At 50.6% G+C, this 21,541-nt stretch overlaps 1 protein-coding gene across 6 annotated transcripts in view; it reads left to right on the top strand.

Moving 5' to 3' along the window:
- Window positions 1–17,065, top strand: part of ATP7B (ATPase copper transporting beta) — a 73,719-nt gene extending 56,654 nt beyond the window's left edge. For 5 of the 6 annotated variants that reach the window (XM_031035773.2, XM_031035772.2, XM_081814882.1 and 2 more), the window contains 12 exons: window positions 1,261–1,388; window positions 1,504–1,658; window positions 1,882–2,016; window positions 4,905–5,099; window positions 7,227–7,409; window positions 8,702–8,870; window positions 10,247–10,390; window positions 11,590–11,732; window positions 13,153–13,356; window positions 13,457–13,574; window positions 14,080–14,182; window positions 14,713–17,065. In XM_031035773.2, coding sequence (XP_030891633.2) covers window positions 1,261–1,388; window positions 1,504–1,658; window positions 1,882–2,016; window positions 4,905–5,099; window positions 7,227–7,409; window positions 8,702–8,870; window positions 10,247–10,390; window positions 11,590–11,732; window positions 13,153–13,356; window positions 13,457–13,574; window positions 14,080–14,182; window positions 14,713–14,986 — 1,951 coding nt within the window. In that variant the 3' untranslated portion in view covers window positions 14,987–17,065. The remainder of the gene's footprint in view (window positions 1–1,260; window positions 1,389–1,503; window positions 1,659–1,881; window positions 2,017–4,904; window positions 5,100–7,226; window positions 7,410–8,701; window positions 8,871–10,246; window positions 10,391–11,589; window positions 11,733–13,152; window positions 13,357–13,456; window positions 13,575–14,079; window positions 14,183–14,712) is intronic. The other variant, XM_031035771.2, reaches the window with a different exon arrangement.
- Window positions 17,066–21,541: the final 4,476 nt, after the last annotated feature.

A 21,541-nucleotide genomic window follows, 5' to 3' on the forward strand; every position in this document is an offset into this window, starting at 1 on the left:
CACCAGCATTCCCCCTGCCCCCCAGTCTCTCCATTGAAAACTTACTGTTGGTTTTGTTCCTTATGCACGTGTGACTGACCTTTACGGAGGTACCAAGCCCAAGTGCAGAGTGTGATGAAGTCTGCTTATCTGGCGGCTGGACAGGGACACCTGCTCCCCCACCTCGCGGGCCTCCGCCCCGTCTACCCGGGCCCTTCCACCTGCTCAGCCTCCAGATGTTGTCCGGCCCCAGGGCTTAGTTCTAGAACTCCTTCTCTTTTCCACTCGCACACCCAGGTGCGCTCGCACCATTTCTTGGCTGGAAATGCCATCTGTGTTGAGACAGCTCCTGGATTTGCACCTCTAGCTCTGCCCCCTCCTCTCAGCTCAAGTTCCGTTTTCCACTCCCTGCTTGACATTTTCCCTGGAAGTCAGATAGGCATCCCAGACCCAAAGGGGGTCAACACGAAGGTCTTTATTTCGTTTCTTTTCCTTCCCTTCTCTCGCCCTCCCTCAGCTGCTTCGGTACACTTGCCTCCATCGCAGTAACAGAGCTTAGAGCTCCCTCTTTGATTCTCTTCTTTCCGCATTTAGCCGTTGCTGTCCTTTGCTTGGCTGTTGCAACAGCGCACCTCTTCCCCCGGCTTCTAGTATTGTCCCTGCCGCCCGCTCGCATACAGCAGCCAGAGAGAGGACTTGACAATGTGAATCAAATTATGTCACTTCCCAGTAAAAACCTTACATCCAAAGCCCGTACTCTGCTCCACAAGTCCCCACAGGATCTGGACTGCCTGCTTCTCTTCCTGGTTCTCCAGGGCACCCTTCCTGCCTGCCTTGGGGCCTTTGCATTAGTTGGGTTTTTCCCCTTGAACTTTCTTTCGCCTGTATGTTGGCCCCTCTTATCATCCAGGTCTCAGTTCATCTTCCAAGTGAACCCTTCCTCCCCCCCCAAAAAAAGCCTTCCAGTCACATTGTTTGCATCCTAACACTTATTTAATACCTGGAACTGTCTTGTTATCTGTTTCTTCTGCAGAATGGGTCTTCCTGAGGATAGGGACTTGGCTGTCCTGTTCCCAGCTCTCTTCCCCGTGCCTAGTAAAGTGCCTGCCCCTTAGTATTTGCACAATAAATAGTGGCTTTATCTGAAAATGAATACTGCTGCTTGGTGTAAAGCAAAGAGCATGTCCAACACTTTGTCGAGAACCTGAGCTGAGCGGCCGACCAAGAGGGTTGAGCTCTGGTTGATTGCTGTGTGCGTAACCTGAGTGGTTTTGTTGGCAGAGAGGAGCAGGTACCCATGGAGCTGGTGCAGCGGGGTGATATCATCAAAGTTGTCCCCGGGGGAAAGTTCCCAGTGGATGGGAAAGTCCTGGAAGGCAACACCATGGCCGACGAGTCCCTCATCACAGGTTAGGTGGCTTGTCTCCTGTTCCCTGTGGGTGGGTATCACAGGAGTTGCCGGGTCACGTGAATACTGAATGGGGGCTGAGTGCGTTACGGTTGATCTCTTTTCTCCACCTCTAGGAGAAGCCATGCCCGTCACGAAGAAACCTGGAAGCACAGTGATTGCTGGGTCTATAAATGCACACGGCTCTGTGCTCGTTAATGCCACCCATGTGGGCAATGACACCACGTTGGCTCAGATTGTGAAATTGGTGGAAGAGGCTCAGATGTCAAAGGTAATGAAGAAAGTTAAAAAATAACATAACGTCAACTTCCTCATTTTAAAAGTTATTCTAAGAGTTTCATAGACTCAGGCAGATTTTGCTGAGTAGAGAGTGATTAGTAAGCGTTAACTTACCAATCGAGGGGGCTCAGAACCCCAGTGCTTGCCTGTGCCTGTGGGGACGTATTTCTTTGTGGATTGTAATTTCTCATGGTCTTCGTGTTTTATTTTCATAGGCACCCATTCAGCAACTGGCTGACCGGTTTAGTGGATATTTTGTCCCATTTATCATCATCATTTCAACGTTGACGTTGGTGGTATGGATTATAATCGGTTTTATCGATTTTGGTGTTGTTCAGAAATACTTTCCTGTAAGTTGAATGCTTTGGGCAGTATGGTTGCTGTGTTTTAAATAATCTCTTGCCATTAATCCTGTTCTCTCATATCTTAGATTCATTGGGCTTTAATTACCCATTACATTTATTTGCTTGCTTCACTTATTGGCAGCAAAATCTTAGCCAAGATAGGACCATCAGTCACTCTATTTCTGCAAGTTTTTTTAAAGATGCCCTTTGCCTTCTAGTTAAATAATTTCCCAGACACCAGTTAGCTCTCAGTTGTCATGCCTAAAACATTCACATAATGCGACCTTGGCCATTTCTGGAGTTATGAGGCCCATATCATAGGTCACTTCACAATTTTGAGGGCATGATAATATCATTTTAACAGATTTTAAGAAAAATATGTTTTTTGCTCTCTATATCTGACAATACTATCTTCAACCTTGCGGCTTCCCAGGCAATGCTAATAGCTTTTTAATAATAAATACTTATTAAACATACATGAGACAATGGAATATGCTTTCTTGAGTTAAAAGGTAGATGACGAATACTATCTTAGGAAATACTGTTTTGTCAAACTTCCAAAAAAAGTGGAAAGTACAAAAATAACCTTTTCTGCTCGAGAAGTAAGAACTGTAATTCTCAATTGGGAGTGATTTTGTTGTCCCCAGAGACATTTGGCAATGTCTGGAGACATTTGGTTGTCATGACTGGGGAGGGAATGCTACTGACATCTAGTGGGTAGAGACTGAGGATGCCAGACATCCTGCCATGCAAAGGACAGCCCCCCACAACCAAGAATCATCTGGCCCCAAATGTCAGTAGTGCTGAGCTTGAGAAACCTTGATGTACATCAGCAGGGAATGGCTCAGTTGGAGTCATATTTGATAACTGCCCAATGAGGGGAACAGTGTTTTATCTATGGTTTAAAGTATCTCCTACTTAGCCAAATTGAATGCCTATTTTACCTTAGAGCCATAGAATAAGAAATTGTAAATATGGAATGGATAATTTTTTTCTTTAAAAAAAAGGTCTACTCATAATTAAAGGCATATCTGAAATTCTTGGGGTGCATGTCATTTACTAAGATGTCATTTTCTCTCTCAAATTTCCTATCCTAAAATGAAAAATGTCCAAGTTAAGCTCTTTCTGACATCTAAGGAGACCTCGGTGCTTTGAAGAATGACCTATGACTATATTCCTAGAATTTGCCAGTGGCTATTACGGCACCTGACTGTCTCAAATTTCTGCTTTTGCGGGAGAGCAGCTCATTGGCATGTGGCTGTGGGAAAAGTTCCTAAACAAGTTGGAATATGGGCCTTTCTGCTGTTCCCTGCCTTTCCATCTTACTTTGGCTTCTTTTGTTTTTATCTGCAATATCAGGGAGGATGCTGGCAAATGAGGTACTGCATGTTCCTTTAAGATATTATCACCCTGCTGTCTAAAAGTCATTTGTAGGGAGAGGTTCATGTCACCCTCTAGAAGTCCACCAATCCCATCAGAATGCCCAGTGCTATTTTGATGAGAATTACTGTTGTTTTTTTTTTTAAATCACATCATCTTTATTTCTAAAAATTGCATGATGTCTTAAATAGTGTCCCTCTATCTAAATCCAACTGTTTCTAATCGAAGTGAAATGACTCTTTAATAATACACCTTATTTTAGAATTCTGCCTTTCAAAATCAAGGAATAAAGTGTAGATGGAAGCTAAAGAGATCGTGGTCTGTATCCTTGATTTAGAAAACATACTGTGATTAAAGTGAATTTAGTGTCTCCTGATTGTGCTCCAGAGATACCTGCCATTTTGCAAAATAAACCAAGGTAAATCAAGATGTCAGAATGCAAATAGTAGTACCCATATGTGTCGGCAGGTAACTGGAAAGGAGACCCATATTTTGTTTGTCTTGGGTTTGCAAAGAAAATGATAGTGGAAAAAATAGAAGAAAATAAAGATGGCTCCAAATCCCATCCCTAGGAGTAACGATTTTTTGCACTTTGGTAAACCTCTTTCCAGTATCGTTGAAAGGCTATATAGAGACATGGGCAGATAATTTTGCACTAATTCAGTCACAACACATGCCGTTTTGTACTTGCTTTTTTTATTTAACAATGTTGCTGGTATCTTTCCATGTCAACAAGTATAGGTATGCATCATCGATTCAACAATCGAATAATATTTCATTATGCACCTCATCTTCACAATTTAATTCCCCAGTTCCCTATCGGGTATCTCTAGTTTTTTGAAAAAAACGCTGTGATAAATATCTTTGTATCTTTGGCCACTGGTATGATTATCACCTTAGGGTGGATTCCTTGGAGACCTATCATTTTTTAAAGTTTTCATAATAATGATAACAGTAATAATGTATAGTATTGTTAATATGTAATATTGATAATGTGACAGTTACAATTTCTTAGACGCTTCTCCCGTGCCAGGTATTGTACAATGTATATTTATGTGTTTATATGTATTTATATGTGTATTAGCTCATATAATCCTTCCAACAACAGTTGGGCGTTATTGGTATTACCATCTCCATTCTGAATGAGGGAGCTGACACGCAGAGATGTTAAATTAGTGTCAGGGCCGGGGCATGGCCGTACACGGGCCAATTCTGGAGTCTGGGCACCTTCCTCTGGTAGGGAGTTTTATATGACTCTCTCCTCTCCTCATGGCTCTCTCAGAGGAAAGCCTAGAGCGTCAAGTTGGGGAACTGGGATGGGGACCAGTAAAGTGAGCCAGGTGATAACACAGCACTGAAGCAGACGTGTAGAAGGACTGCACGTGTTTCCCAAACCCCAGCTCATCACACATCTCAGGTCCTGCTGCCCACGCTAAAATGTTCTTATGTGATTAGAAGTCAGTGAGATTCCTCCTTTAACCCTCAGCCTGCCTTTATCTCTTTCCTCTTTTCAGACCCCCAACAAGCATATCTCCCAGGCAGAGGTGATCATCCGGTTTGCGTTCCAGACATCCATCACGGTGCTGTGCATTGCCTGCCCCTGCTCCCTGGGCTTGGCCACGCCCACGGCAGTCATGGTGGGCACCGGGGTGGCCGCCCAGAATGGCATCCTCATCAAAGGAGGCAAGCCTCTGGAGATGGCCCACAAGGTTGGCCCTTGCACCTCTGGCTATCCCTTGAGGTCTTGGCTGGAATGACTCTGTAGCTGTTACTATGTGATTTTTTTTTTTTTTTTTTGAAACTGAAGAGAGTCGGAGGGCAAGTAGTATCTGTTTAAACTCTGTATTAAGAGAAAAACCTGGAAGAGGTTTGAGGGCAGCCCTGTTAATTAAGTATAACAGGAAGCCAACAGGGACTGGGAATGATAATAGCAGCAACAGCTAACAGTTGCAGGATTAAATATGAATTGATTTAATCTCATTAACAACTCTTTGAGATAGGTGCTTATTATTCCCATTTCTCAGATGAGGAAGCTCAGCAGGAGGAGGCGAGGGAACTCTCCCAAAGGCCTGCAGCTAATCCGTGGCAGAGCCGGGACTCACACCCAGGTAGTCGGGCTCAGAGGAAAGTACCGGAGCACATCCATGTGATTAGCAGAGGGACCCTGACTTCTGGGAGTGGAATAGTCAGCAGCAGTGTTTGTGGAGAATCTTGGGCCCAGCATGCCCATCCTTCCATTTATTTATCTCTCCATTTATTTACTTGGTATTTGTTGGGCCCTTACCGTGTGTGGGTCCTGTGGTAGGCCCCGGCGATGGCCAGGGACCTCGGCTGTCAAGGAGCTTCCACGTTAGGGGGAGAGGCAGATGTGGGGTCAGTAAACCACACATCTGTGTGAGCGCAAGCCTGGGAGGACAGTGTAGTGGGGACCTGACCTGCATTCGCAGGTGTTGGCCCAGGGGTGAGGGGGTACACAGGCATAGAAGGAAATAGAGAGGTTCATCTGGGACCGCCCAGTCGAGCTGGAGTTAGCCAGGCAGTGGAGATTGGAAAGGAGGCTGGACGGCCACATCATCGACCCCGTAAGATCAGGGACTGTGAACTTTTCCTCACCATTGTGTTCCCAGCATCTTGCCCGGTGCCAGGCACGCTGGAAGCCCTCAACAGTTATTTACGGAATAAATGACGAGGAACCAAAAGAAAATCATTGAGAGGGAGAGAGAAACTGACAGGAGATGAGGCTGTTGAGGGAGGAGGGCAGGGAGAGCAGGGCCTGGAAGGGCCTTGGAGTTTGCATCAAGGCTTCAGAACGTATAAGACCCAGAGAACAGCAGGGAGCCGAGGATGGGTCTGAAGCGCCTGCGGGGTGGGACTCGGTTACTGTTGGGAAGATCACTGTGGCTGCTTGGTGCAAGGATTGTTGGAGGAGGACCAGTTGTAGTGCAGAGACCGCCGCTCAGCATCAGTTGTTGGCTAAGTGAGGGGGACAGTCTGGCCACAGCAAGCAGCTGGCCTCCTGTAGGGTTTGGGGAGCTATGGGCATCAAGGACGGGTGGGCTCTGGCCATGGACACAGGTACCGACTGGCAAAACCCAGACCCATGGGGACTGGTGCAAGCTGCCATTGACCAAGTGGGCCGGGTGCGGAAATTGGCTCTGGTGGTTGCTTGTTATTACAGCCAGGGAACGCTCCCTTTCTCTCTCTCTCTCTCTCTTTTTCGTTTGTTTTTTAAGATTATTTATTTATTTGAGAGAGAGAGCATGAGCAGCAGCAGAGGGAGAAGGAGAAGCAGGCTTCCCGCTGAGCAGGGAGCCTGACGCGGGGCTCGATCCCAGGACCCTGGGATCATGACCTGAGCCGAAGGCAGACGCTTAACGACTGAGCCACCCAGGTGCCCCTCCCTTCCTCTCTTGAACCTGGAGTGCGAGCTCCTTATTCTCAGTAAGCGTGTGCACTCAGGCAGGCCAGAGAAACTGCGCAGGGAGATGGGCAGACGGCCAGGGTCCTGACATGGGAAATCTGCGTGGTGTCACTTTCCAGAAGATGGTGCCGTGCCATCTCCTGTGAAATTGGGGTGACAGTTTCTGGCTCAACCTGAGGAAGGTTAAGTCACAGTGCAGACTGTTTAGGCTGCACAGAAAGAGAAACCGTGTCTTTGTCGTGGGAGTGGTTGAACCCCGGGATTGATTGTAGGGTATTGTGTTAACAGGGTTGTATGAAGGGGTGTCGTTACCTGCTGGAGCTAGGTTGAGTGGAGTTCTGCCTCAAGATTGTGCAGGCTCTTAAAGTCCCTTCCATCTGTATTTGTGGTCACCAAGATGTGGTTGTTTTGGCAGATAAAGACCGTGATGTTTGACAAAACTGGCACCATTACCCATGGGGTCCCCAAAGTCATGAGGGTCCTCCTGCTTGTGGATGTGGCCATGATGCCCCTCAGGAAGGTTCTTGCTGTGGTGGGGACTGCGGAGGCCAGCAGCGAGCACCCTTTGGGCATGGCAGTCACCAAGTACTGTAAAGAGGTATGCGGACCTGGGCACTGCTCATCCCTCGCCTCCTCGCCCCCCCATCAGCCCTCCCCCCGTCACCCCCCCCATCCTCCGTGCCCCGGCTGGCCGCCTTCTCTGCTCTCACTGGCTGAAAGCCTCCAAGCACCTTCCTCCTCACATGCTTCTTCTGCTGCCTCTGTAACCTGGGTCAGCTGCCTTGCAGGAGGCCTGGGCTTATGGGCCCTGGGAACCCCTCAGCAGGCCCCTGTGGAGCAGGTGGAGATGTAGCTGTCAGTGATGGGTCCCCCATCCCATTTCCAGATCATCACAAAGGCAGTTAAGTGTTAGCAGTCACTTAGAGAGCATGTACTGAGCATCTGTGCTTGAAACAACAAAAACTGCTAGGATGTGAACTCCACCCTCTGGGAGCTGATGGTCCGGTGGGGAGGACAGATGGTGTATTAGTTCAGTCCTTAATGAGTGCTCAGTGCAAAGGGGATACAGAACGGAATGGGGGATTGGGCGAGACGAGGAGAAAGCCCCTCAACCGGGGGCAGTGAAATGGAGAGGCGCCAGCAGAGGTGAGCAGAATGCCCAGTGGGTTCTTGGCAGTTAATGGGAAAGCATTCATCCTTTGACCTCTCCAGACGAAAGGTCCTGTTGCGTTTTCTCTTTTCAGTCTAAATATAGAAGCAGCAGGATGTGCCAGAATATTGCCTTGAAAAATTTTAAACGGTCTGGGCAAATACAATTAATGCCTTGGGGCAAAGCTGACAGCTCTACCTGGACAGGGAGTCTTCCAGAAACTTGCGCTGGTGTCTTGTGTAGGGTCATTCAGACCACCATTTCCCCCTCTCTCGTGATGTTTCAGGACGAACGTGCTCTGTCATCCCTCCTTTGCTGTGTAGTTAACCCCACAGGAAGCAGCGCCTCACGTCTTTCTCCTCCTTTTGCACTCGCCCCCCCCACAGGGCCTGTAAATGGGCAGTGACCTCCTGAAAGCCTCCAAGCAGCTTTGTTACCTCTTGCCTGTTCCATCATTCTCATGAGATTATTTGCAACGTAAAAATAATATCTCTTCTCTTTTTTGCTCCCCCCACCTCCTTTAATTTGAGGCATTTGCCGTGAACTGCTCTTCTCCTGCCTAGTCTGCCCCTCGTCCCGTGTCATGAGGCATCCATTTAATAATTGTAATGTCTGTGTCGGGTGAGAGAAGGAGTTGCCGAGTTACTAGTCGATCTTCTCACCGGCGCAGTCCTGCTTTCGTGGTCGGTGCCGCTCTCTCCTGCTTCCTGCTCACCTCCCCTCTCTCCCTGGCTTCACAGGAATTGGGAACCGAGACCTTGGGATACTGCACGGACTTCCAGGCAGTGCCGGGCTGTGGCATCGGCTGCAAAGTCAGTAGCGTGGAGGGCATCCTGGCCCACGGCGAGCGCCAGCAGAGCAAACAGGCTGCTCCCCTGAGCAGGACTGGCAGCGTTCCCGAGGCGATAGGTATCCCTGGCCCTTGTCTCTCTGCCCGGCCTGCCACGGCTTGGGCCCGGCTGGGTCAGCCGGCAGCGTGCCTAACCAGAGAGCTCCAGGCCGGCACACGGCTGTGGGGCCCCGGCTGTGGACAAGGGCGGCTCCTGGCCGGGGTGCCGCGTGCCCGCCTCCCCCAGGAAAGCCTGCCGTTTGTCCATTGTTGGGTTCTCTGATACTTCTGAATCTTGACGCTAATGGCCGACAGAAGTAGCGTATGTTACTGCAATTCAGAGTATTGCTCCTTTTTTTTTTTTTTCGGTTTTTATTTATTTATTTGACAGAGAGAGAGACAGAGAGGGAACACAAGCAGGGGGAGTGGGAGAGGGAGAAGCAGGCTTCCCGCGGAGCAGGGAGCCCGATGCGGGGCTCAGTCCCAGGACCCCGGGATCATGACCTGAGCCAAAGGCAGATATTTAACGACTGAGCCACCCAGGCGCCCCTAGAGTATTGCTTCTGTGACCCATAATCTTGAGTCTCCTCTTTCTTACCCAAGTCAGTGCTGCTTCTCTAAGCTATAAAGGGGACAGACGGGAATTCTGCTTTTGCTCCTCCAGTCTCCCTCCCGTGCTGTAGAACCCCGATGGCATGTGTCGTATTTACAGAGCTGGCAGCAGCAGGGAAGCCAGATGGAAGTGGTCTGCCCAAGCCAACAAGGGGTACTGCTTGGAGTGAATACGGCTTTTCTGATTCTGGAGATAGCTTGCTAGCCATCAGCACGAGAATGTGGACACCCTCCGCACCCAAAATGCCCGTGTCTGGTGTTTTCTCTTAAGTGCACTGGGGTATCATTAGAAGCCATCTGACACCTTCTAGTAATTCAGAACCCAGCATGACCCCAGCATGACGCTTCCATTTAGCTACCAGGACTGGCCTGTGTGGTGACCCCTAGGTTAGCAGCACGCATAGAAGGTGACAGGAGAAAGGCTCACCTGGCCTTTTAGGAGGTACAGCTTTTAAACATTTCACAGAAGTAGACTTGTTATTTGCTGACGCACCTTGGGTCATCTATACCCAGCTACACTTGTTGCTTCTAATCTCTGCAGAAAAGGAACCAGCAGATACCTCTTAAAGGCAAATAAGGACACTACCCAATGTTTATACCATTTTTGCACACGCTGCACGTACCTTTTCACACCCCATTTGGATCCCCCCCCCCCCGACGTTCCACACGTTAATTACTGTTTCCCTGGTCCTTTAAGGGTGGTGTTATGAGAAGTGCTTGCTAGCTACTGTGTTTCAAAACAGTTACACGGGACTTTCTGCTGTTAAAAGGATTCCATGGTTTTTAGTCCTTTCTCATAGTAAAATTGGACTGTTTGGGAATAACCACAGACTCTTTTGAACAGATGCGACCCCCCAGACCTTCTCTGTGCTGATTGGGAACCGCGAATGGATGAGGCGCAACGGCCTAACCATTTCCAGCGACATCAGTGACGCGATGACAGATCATGAGATGAAAGGCCAGACGGCCATCCTGGTGGCCATTGACGGTACCACCCCACCCTCGCCTTCTTCTGCTCTCAGCAGTGGAGTTTCTTGGGGCTATCTGGCAAAAATAGACTTTCTCCTTTTTTTCCCCCCAATAAATCTTCCTCTCTGTTAATTTAAATTCTGTGTTCTAAAAGGTTGCCTGGCCAGTTTCTCACTTCATTCTCGGTCCGGAGGTCCTCTCTCGCTCTGTCCATACTTCCCCCCGAGAGTGAGGCAGCTCGGCTGCCTTCGCCATCACTGTCTGCTTCTGTCCAAGCCAGCGGTTCCATCACCCTCCTCCTCCTCCATCACTGCACACCCAGCAGTAGCTCGCTGTCCAGGCGTTTCACACATAGGGACCTAAGTAATGAGATCGCTGCCCCTCCCCAGAGCTCCCCAAGATAGTGTGTCTGGGCCTTTACACCTCAGATGATTGGAATCTTACCTTGTTAATGGTAGTTTCTGCTTATTAGAAGTAAAACTGTATGCAGATAAGCAACATAAATTATTATTTTTAATGCTTCAACTAAATATGTTAAATATGTCTCCCACTCTTTTTTTCCTGCTCCCTCCGCCGTGTCCTTTCCGAAGTCCTTATACACCTGCAGTCCCCTCGGCTCCTCAGATCAGAACCAGCTCTGCTGGAGGAGCCGTGCCCTCTGTCACACCACTCCCCCGCATCTGCTCTGCCACACCTCAGTCCTCGAATGCCTTCCTGCCTCACTCTGTGAAGATGCGCTCCAACAGACGCCCCCCAAACAAATGCTTTCTGTAGGGAGAGAAAAAGGAAGGACTGATCTTCTGTTTGGACACCCGTCACTTTTCAGTAACATTTATTGTATTCATTCTATTTCTCATATCTTAATAGCTAACATGTATTATTATTATGAGCCAGGCACTCTGCAAAGTAATAGTTTTTCCTTGCAGGAAATTGGGGAGATCCTGAGAGCTATAAAGAAGAAAATGCAATGACTCCTTGTCCTACCCCTTAGAGAGCCACCGTTAACGTTTCATATTCCTTCCAGACTTTTGTATGCATCTGTAAATGTAGGTCATTTTTAAAAAAACAAAATCAAAACCGGGTTCTGTTCTGTAACTTGGCGTTTTGTTGTTCACATGTGACGTTCCACTCTGGAAACTGTTTCCGGTAGCACAGCCCCCTCGACCCCGGGCTGCCCGGTGCTCGCCCTTGTGGCCTCACCGAGGGTGTCTCCCGCAGGCGTGCTCTGCGCCATGATCGCCATCGCGGATGCAGTCAAGCAGGAGGCAGCCCTGGCCGTGCACACGCTGAAGAGCATGGGTGTGGACGTGGTTCTGATCACAGGGGACAACCGGAGGACAGCCAGAGCCATCGCCACCCAGGTGTGTGCCAGGGACCGGGGGCGGGGGATCGTCCCCCTTTGACATTGCTTTTAAGCTCCCCGGGGCAGTTTGAAGAAACACAGGAAGCGCTGGTACTCCGAGCGCTCCACGTTGCTTCTGGCCTCCCCCCACCGCGTGCGTCTCGCTCCGCCCGCTCTGCTCTGTCCCGAGCTGTGCGGCGTCCCACGGGAGACCACTGTGCTGCCGTCACCAAGCTCACGTCCCTGGGGCCTGGATGTCTGAACTCAGGACAGGCTGCTGCCCTGGAAAACGCAATTCCAGCATTCTCTCTGCCTGTCTTTCCAATGGGGCAAAAACAAAGATCATGGCTCGAGAGCTGAAACACACGACTTCCGAGGCTTTGTGTTAAGGGAACGATTTGTCCGCTCAGCTCTTCTCACGCCCTGTGCGGGGGACAGACAGCTGAGTCCCTCACTTCCAAGTGCGTGCTGTATGCCTGCCCGACCCCGCACACGGCGAGGCCTCCCGTGCAAATTCCTGAAATTGCACACCCTCCCCAAACGTGTGTACACCATAGGCTTTTGCAAGTGAACTGCTTCTTAAAAGGGAAGCAGCAGTACCTCTCCGCGGCCTTCCTTGCTAATGATGGACTTGTTGAGTACTGCCTCCTTTCCTGGTTAAAACTTACTTATCCATTCAGTGAGCACTTACTAAGCACCATCCATGTGACAGGCTCCAGAGAGGAGTGAAGAGGGCGCCTGCGCTCCGGCAGCTCGCTGTCCTCGGGGGAAGGGTGACCAGTGGCCAGGCTGGAATTGAGTGCTCGCTTCTGCAACAGAAAAGTGCACAGGACATGTGGGAGCCGCCAACTGACCCCAGCGTGGCAGGGGCTGGAGCCACCTTCCCAGGGGAGGAAATGCTTGAGTCAGGAGTGGTCGTTTGAAGAAGAGGGAGAAGGTTGGAGAAAGGGAAGCTGACATTTCCAGGACAGAGCAGGCAGCATGAGCACCACGGCAAGGGCTGGAGAGCTGCAGGAAGCTGAAAGGGGCAGAATGCAGCGACGGCTGGAGGCGGGCAGAGACCAGGTCCAGAGAGGCTTGGGAGGCAGACTGAGAAGTGTGGATGTCATCCCAGGGGAAGTGGGTTCCACTGGGTCTTTAAGCAGGAGAGTAACATGACCAGCTGACCACTGTTCTGGAAAGACCACGGTGGGGATAGGGAGGAGGATTGGGAGGCCGGGAGGTGGGCAGGGAGAACTAAAGCCACCATGGAAGCGGGGCACGGGGATGGCATGCCCTGGGATCTAGGGTTTGGTGACTGACATTGCTGACTGGGCTTGGAGGCCGGAGGGAGTGGGGGCAGGATGCCGCACAGGTTTCTGCTGCTGGTCACTATCCTTTGCCAACACCAGGGGTTGGCATGTATTTCTCTTTCGATGACTGTTTTCCTTTCCCTTTAGGTTGGCATCAACAAGGTCTTTGCAGAGGTCCTGCCTTCTCACAAGGTGGCCAAGGTCCAGGAGCTCCAGAATGAAGGGAAGAAGGTCGCCATGGTGGGAGATGGGGTCAATGACTCACCGGCCTTGGCCCGGGCTGATGTGGGCATTGCCATCGGGACAGGCACGGACGTCGCCATTGAGGCTGCTGACGTTGTCCTCATCAGAGTAAGCTCAGCTGTATCTTCTCGTGCCCTGTTGTCCCGGTTGTGGAAGCGGTGAGGGCCGCGGGACAGAGCTCCTGACTGACCGTGTGTTCCTCCTACAGAACGATTTGCTCGATGTGGTGGCTAGCATTCACCTGTCCAAGAGGACCGTCTGGAGAATACGCCTCAATCTGGTGCTGGCGTTGATTTATAACCTGATCGGAATACCCATTGCCGCAGGTAGGGTGGCTCTCCCCCGCTAGGTTACCTTTGACTCCAGCTGCCGGCCAGAAAGGCTTCTCTCTGCCTGCCGGGTTTCTGCCCAACTTAATGAGTAGCCCACTTCGCTGGCTGCCTGGCTGCCTGGCCGGCTGGCAGGGCAGAAACATTTTAGAAAGAGTTGGTTTTATCATGTTCTCCACTTTCTAAGTCTCTGAAGGTAAACGAAAGCTGCAAAGATGGTCCCTGGGATTCCATGTTCCCTTGCAGCTCCCCCTGAAGCCCACGATGCCCCCTGTGGACTATCCCAGGTAGACCAGGGTGCGTGGGAGGCCCCAGTCCCCTAGACAGCACCCCCCTGCCCAGCTCCGAGACCGCCTACTTCAGAGGCGTGCGGGCACATGGTCATGACACAGCAGTGGGGGTTTCTGAGCCGCCCCAAGATGGGGAACTTCACAGGGGGCAGCCCAAGGTGAGGACCGTCTCCTCTGAGCTGTGGCGTGAGTGTCGTCCTTCCCTTGGCCAGGGGTCTTCATGCCCATCGGCATCGTGCTACAGCCGTGGATGGGCTCGGCGGCCATGGCGGCCTCCTCCGTGTCTGTGGTTCTCTCATCGCTGCAGCTCAAGTGGTGAGTCCCTCAAGGCGGGAGCGCGCACCACAGGCGGTGCTCGCTAGGCCTTCTCCCCCCACCCAGCCGCCCCGTGGGCTAGCGATGGGCAGGTGCTGGGCGCAGGTGCCCAGTGCCCCGCGGCAGGTGTGCGTCATGACCTGACCAGCGCCACAAGGGGGTCATTCAGCACCTCCCAGCCATCTGCACTGTTCGTGTAAATGCCACGTACATGTACGGTCCTCGTGTATTATCAGTTGTCCTTTTTTGAAAAGACGTTTATTCGTGCTTTCATTTAACAAAAGTTAACGGCAGCCTACACTGTGCCGGGCATTTGGATGAGAAGTTTCTCAATCAGGCGAACTTTACCTGAACCCTAGGAGCTCGATACCCTCTCCTTTAAAAATCCTAAAATCCATGGGGTTTCCATACCATATGTTATTGAAAGACTTTGGTGAGAGCTCTTCGCCATCCTTCAAAAAAAACCAAAAAACGAAAAAAACCCCCTATGCCCACAATGGCTCAAATGCTCCCGGATTCTCACTTGGCAGCTATAAGAAGCCCGACCTGGAGAGGTATGAGGCGCAGGCCCAGGGCCGCATGAAGCCCCTGACGGCGTCGCAGGTGAGCGTGCACATCGGCATGGATGACCGGCGACGGGACTCCCCGAGGGCCACGCCCTGGGACCAGGTCAGCTTCATCAGCCAGGTGTCTCTGTCCTCCCTGAAGTCCGACAAGCTGTCTCGACACAGTGCTGCGGCTGATGATGGTGGGGACAAGTGGTCTCTGCTCCTGAATGACAGAGATGAGGAGCAGTGCATCTGAAAGCTCCAGGCGGGTGCAGAGCCAGGGGTCCGTCTCCTCAGTGAGTAGCCGGCCCGGCTTTCCCCGTGGCCGAGGCTCAGGCCAAACAGGTGCAGCACTAGCAGCAGGATGGGCGAAGCTCCCCTCCAGCCATGGGGACTTCGACTCCCTGGACATTCCTGGTCATCCCTCCTAGCATGTGCCACGTCCAGATGTGGCTCCTGGGTAGGCCCCGCCCCCACCCCCACCCCCACCCCCTGTGCCTGGATCCCACCAGCACAGGGGCCAGGCTTCCCGGGCTGACCATGCTGTTGGCCTGGGCTTGTCGGGAACCTTGCTGGACTCTAGCAGAGGAGAGGACAGCCAGCCCTCCTCGCAGACCTCTGCTTTAGTGTTTGGAATGACTGCTTATAAAATGAGGAAAATCTCACCAGGACCAAAAACTTAGCTGGGCCTTTCCTTAGAACTCACGAGAAGCCTTGTGTTGGGTTCTTTTTGACAACACCCACATGCGTTGCATATCTGAGACCACAGTTTACCTCAAATACACCCCACTGATGTCTGCCGGCATCGTCTCTTCCTTTTCTGTTCTTAACACTGGGGCCAGCCCACCCCAGCCCACCCCTGCCAGATCTCTTGACAGCAGGACCCTAGTGATCCCTGCTGTTGCCCTCAGGCCCGCATCTGCTCCCTCTCGCGCCGGCCAGAGAGCCCACCTTGCTTCTCTTCAGGCTGAGGAGAGTTCTCTCCTGACTGTGTGCCCCCTGGCCACGGAGTCCTGGCTTCTCGCTCCTCGGAATGGTGTGCTCTTGTGGATTGTTGCCGCCCCGCTGGAGTGAGGGTCTCAGAGCCTGAGACCTGGGAAATCCTGCCTCCTGTGGGGTCCAGGTCCTTGGGACATGCGGAGGCCTGTCGTGCTTGAAACCGCGTCCCGCGGGGAGGTGTGTGCGCTTGCCAGACCGCCTTGCACACCTCCAGGAGCTTCAGTGACATGGTCTGCTATGGGACTGTCAGCTCGCGGAGTTCAGTAGAGTTCACGTCCGTGGTGCTCCTGCTGGTGTCCAACTGCACGGAAACGCGTACCCGAAGAAGAGGGAATCACACTCTCCAGCAGCTTCTGCTTGTGCACACGGGGCCGGCGCCTTAGGAAAGGAGTGACCACTGCTGCCCCAAGGGAGAGCGTGTTTCACACTTTCAGTGGCTCTTTGTGATTGTAGGAAGTCAGAGGGGCAGGAATGGGGCCGGTTTTAGACAGTCAAGTCGGCGGTGATTGGCGGAACCACATGGTAGTACACGAGTAGAAAGAAAATAAATTTTAAGGTAGAGAGAGCCCTTATCACACACAAAATAGTTTTATTTATTGAGTACCAGTTATGTTTCAGGGACAGTGTAAGCACTTTTTCTAGGCTACTTGTAATCTTCCCAACAAACCAGCCAAGTAGATACTGCTGTCCACGTTGGACGGGCAGGGCGGTAGGCTCAGAGAGGCTGGGTATCCCGCCCAGGATCGCACAGCCCGCACACATGCCAGAATAGGGAAGTCTTTTCTCCGCGGTGGCTGCCACCAGAATATCAGTTGGCAGGAATAAACAGGAAAAAGCCACCTGCTCCTAGAAGAACAAGTCTGCCAGGTGATCGATTCATTGTTAGCGACTTGGAATGAAACTTGATCTCGGGATCAGCTCACCTTTCCCTGGGATGGTTTGTTTCCATTTTTGCCTATAATCTCGTGTTGCTGGGTCTTACCCCCTACAATCCTGCAGTGGGTTCCATTGTGTTCCTGTCGTTTTCAGTCTTCCTTTCCCTCGGGCCTCTTCCTGCCCTGTCCTTCCTTTATTCCTGGCTGTGCTCAGGAGGGTTTCTTGTTTTCTAACTAGGTTAATCATTGTCTAAAGGATCTAATTGTATAGATTTCACAAAGGCTTTTTAGGACCATAAACCTCATGTGTATATGGCCGTGAAAATATTTATATAATTGTACAGAATATAACCTTTAGATGTTCAGGGGGTAAGAATTTTTTGTGTGTCAGATAAGAGGAGTTCCTGTTTCAAAAACTTTCCATGCTGTATTAGAATAAAGTTTATTTTTATTCATCTAAAGGCTGCCTCTGGCTGGCTCTGTGCATGCGAGAAGCATAATTGAGGCCAGTGCAAGGCCTCTTCTGCAAGGGGGGCGGGGGCGGAGAAGGGTCGGGTTTCACTGTGGAGGCCCGCGCCGGTGGCCAGACCCTCTGATCTGCGCCCCCCCGCCCCCCGCCCCAGCACCCTGCAAGCCCCTGTCCCTCAGTGTGTGTGTGGGGAGAACTCTCTGGAGGACAGCCCCTGTCTGCGTACCTGTCCCCCTGGGCCAGACACAGGCCTCGATCTGCCCCATTCGATGCACTTCTCTGCTTGACAGAAATTGTCAACAAAAGGCTATCTCAGACATACACATTTTAATCAGGAGGGCTATATTTTGGGTCCCTTGGCCCCAAAGGAGTGGGGCAGGGGGAGTAGTAGAAATGTCTGGACCAAAGGACTCTGCTGGGAAGGCTCTGCGGGCATCTTGGGGTGGCAAGGGGGCCCTGAGTGAGCTCCAGCTAAAGGTGAGGTGACAGGGTAATTTATCATCCAAACCAGGACGCTTTTAAGAGTGAAAGGGGTGCTATTAATAATTATGCCAGGCCAACTGGCCTAAACCGAGACTCTCCGGGCAAACTGGGACATGTGATCACCTTCCTAAAAAGGGAAATAGACACTATGAAGTCACAGACACAAACTGTAGGACTTCAGGATTCTGCCCTAATTGTAGGTTCCGTAGACGTGCGGGGAACCTATCCTTTATCCGATTTGGGATTTTCCCCCCGCTCTGGCCATCCTGAGGTCAGCACTTCCCTGCAGAATCATGGAGGTGATATCTTTCTGGCTCACTATGACCACAGGGAGAACCAGGCAGGGGTTTGTCCCACTTGCTTGCCCCACGGTCCATCCAGCACACCACGTAGCGCTTCATGCCAGGCATGCTGGACTGTTTTTCTGGATGCCCACGTATGGGAATTTCATGCTGTATGCATGTCCCCTTGTGGGAAGAGAGGGTTGATACCACGTTAGCAAGGGATTCCATTGCTTTAAAAAATACATCCTTCTAAAACATGAGCAAATCTCCCTGATAACCATTCCACACGCACCAGAAGAAATCACAGTGTCTATCCATTCCTGGTAAGTTTTCAGTCTTTAAGATCTTAGTAAAGCCTTGTGATGGGGTAACCTTTTAAGTAAATGGATAATCTAGTTTTTTGGTAAAGACGGCACCTTCCAATTGACATGGCAAAAAATAGTCAAATTGTTCTGCTAGTTTGCTAAGAAACCAAGATTAATAAAGTGCCCTTTATTTTAAGAAAATCCAGCATAAACCAAAATCAGCCCATCAAATAGGTTAATTAGAAAAAGATTATTTGAATTAGAGACGGATTTTTTTTTTTTGGCTTTAAAAAAATTCACATCAACAGGCGCCTGAGTGGCCCAGTCAGTTAAGCATCCTACTCTGGATTTCGGCTCAGGTCATGATCTCAGGGTCGTGAGATCGAGCCCTGTGTCGGGCTCCACGCTGGGCATAGAGCCTGCTTAAGATTCTCTCTCTCTTTCCCTCTGTCCCTTCCCTCCTTCCTCCCCCCTCCCCAGCTTGTGGCAATCTTCTGTCTTAAAAAAATTCATGTCAATATTTCAGCAGGTAAATTCCCTAATGCATATAAATACTTCTTGAGTTAGAAAAGTTCTACTCTGCATAAAACTTTTTCTTAAATCGCATCTTTTGTTTAAAGAAAACACGTAAGAAGTGCATAATACAAAGAAATGCTTTCAGCAAGCAATCATGCTGACTCAGTTTCCCTTTGCAGATGACCCTGTATGTGGGAGCGCTGATCTGGCTTGGGGTGCACTGTGGAGCTGGTGGGAATGAAACCACTCTGCTTCCTGAGTTTTCACACACAACATGGGCAGGGACGTAAACACCACTGTGTGGGTTTATTCCGGAGGGAGATGTCTATTTATCTGCCGTTTTCCTTTGTGTGAAGACAATGACAATGGTTGAAATTACAGGATAGGGTACGAGAATGTTAATAACGCCACGAAATCCCTGAGTCTCCTTTATTCTATTCAAAAAGACGAATAAACAGATGTGAAATCATCCATGGGCTAAGATGAAAACAAGAATTGAAGGAAATCTAACATTTTCTTCCTCGGAAAAGGAAATGGCCATTATTTCGTCTTACTTAATGTAAGCCTAATAACTGCTTATAGCAAAAATTTGAACATAGGGAAATATATAAGGTGGGGGAAAGCACCCAAAAGGAAACCCCATGAACATGATTTTGTGGAGGGGGTCCTCTGTGGGTGGATCACGCTGAGACCCCGAGGGAGCAAAGCCTGTCTGCCCCCAGGGGCCCAGCTCCCTGATCTCCCGGTGCTGTAGTGAGCTGGGGATGCAGCTGTTGTGAACCCACAGATACCCAGGTCCCAGTGAGGTCAGGAGGAGACAGACAATAATCAAAGACGGGGAGGCGAGGCCAATGGCTCTGTGCTGGTTCCCCAGTGGGTTGTCTCTCCTGCTCACCCTGTCCTCACAATGATCTTAAGAATGATAGGCATCAGGTCTCATTTCCACAGATGGGGGGACCACGCTCAGGGGAGTCCAGCTGACTGTGCAGGAGACAAGGCTGGGAAAGGTGTTCAAGTCCGTTTGGCTCTGGTCCTACCAGGCCCACCTCCCTCCCTGCAAAGGTGACACCCGGTGCTCTCAGCAGGAGAAGCTGGGCCCCCCATGGCATGCTTGGGGCAAGAGAAGTGTCCTTTTGCAGGACAGTGTGTTCTATCTCGAGAGCCACCAGGTGTCTCTCTGACCAAAACAACCTCCTAGTCTGCAGCAGGATCCCAAATCCCTTGATCATTGTTTTTTTTCTGGACGCGTCTGGAAATTCAAATAAAGCTCATCATAACGAAAATGGGAGATGGGGCAGAACGTGAGGCTGGAGTCCAGCTCTGGCACGGGGGCACCTCTAAGCTATGATGTGTTTATGCGGGCATGGTTAGCCCGCATTTAGCCATGCAGAGTATGTCGTTGGGATGACTCGGCAGTGAACTTCTCTATCATCACGTGTGTCTGTCTGTGCTTCATGCTGTTTCCAAGTTAAGATTTTTTTTAAGCTTGAACATAAAAAAAAAAAAAAACGGTTTTAAAGGCTCATAGTGATTTTCAGTGTCCCCGAAGCTCCAGGTTCTGAGACTCCTGTGTTTGCCTTGGATTTATAGGCTCCACCCCAAGCCCCTGGGCAGAAGTGTGTCCCTGGTAGTGTCCATTACGGCCCCCTTGGGGGTCGCTGGATCCTGAGCTGGGCTTACCTGCTGTGGACCTCTATCTCCTCTTCTATTTGGTGAGGAGCACTGCCCTGTTTCCTGTCCTGAGATAGGAAACCCCCACCCAAGTGCAAGGTGGCCGATGGTCTCGGGTAACCTCAGTAGGCAATGCAGGTGTCGTCCTGTCTCCTTTAGATCTTCCTGCCTTGTCGCAATTTAAAAAAGAACGAAGCGTGACCTGGGGCCTCATCTTCCTCATCTGTAATAATAGTTTCCCCGTCCCAAGATAATGGTGAGGATAGAGTGAGGTCATCTGAGGAAAGCACATGCTGAGCACACAACAAATGTTAGCTCTTGTAGTTGATGTCATTCATGATGGTGGATGTATTCTAGATGAAAAACACACGGCTCACAGCCTTTCCACACAAGCATGCAAAACCCACCCTTGTGTTTTCCCTCGCTGGGCCTGAGGAAGCACCCACTTGATGGGTCTGCTTCTCAGACCTCCTGGACTGTGTGGCTTGCTTTCAAAGGAGCAGCCTTTGTCCAGTAGCTGCACACCAGGCTGGATTCCTGCTCCTCGTTTCCCGGTGGTTCTAGAACCTGATGCTCCACCGTGGCATGCCCCATGTCCCAGGAAGAACATTGCAGCAGGAGGCCATGCCCTGGAGGAGAAAGTAAGAGCACCCACTGCGACCCGAGTTCAAAACCCGATTCCACCCCATGAGGTGGTCACTCTGCTTTCTGATCTTCCGATTCAGTGTAGAAGAGAGGAGCTCCTACTTCACTGGAGTGTGTGGCCTACAATTGTGCATGTCAGTAAGTATTGATGGTCTGAATGATGCACAGTGGGAATTAGGAAAGTAATAAGTAAAGGGTGCTAGTGAGCGAGAGCTGCTGAAAAGGAAGTGGCTTCTTTTTCCTGTGTCCTACCAGTCTGGTCTAGAAGGCAGGACCTTGTCTCGCTCAACCCATCTGCGTCCTACTTAGGACTTCGAGCATTTTCACCAATCTCTTTTGATGCCTTTCCTTTCTCTCCAGGGTAGAATTATGTCACTTCAAGTATGGTTTCCTAAAGAATATACGAATACTTGATTGAAGAGAACAATCTTGCTCTCCTATTTCTGACGACCCAGCCTCGGGGACTAAATCTAACCCCGCAGAGGTGTGGCATTTCCGTCACACAGTGGGGTGGGCCGGGACGTCACGTGGCTTCAGTCACAGGATAACCTGTCTTGAATTGTC

The sequence above is a fragment of the Leptonychotes weddellii genome, chromosome 3 (genome assembly GCF_054177405.1).
Source record: "Leptonychotes weddellii isolate Sample4059 chromosome 3, ASM5417740v2, whole genome shotgun sequence".
Taxonomy (NCBI): domain Eukaryota; kingdom Metazoa; phylum Chordata; class Mammalia; order Carnivora; family Phocidae; genus Leptonychotes; species Leptonychotes weddellii.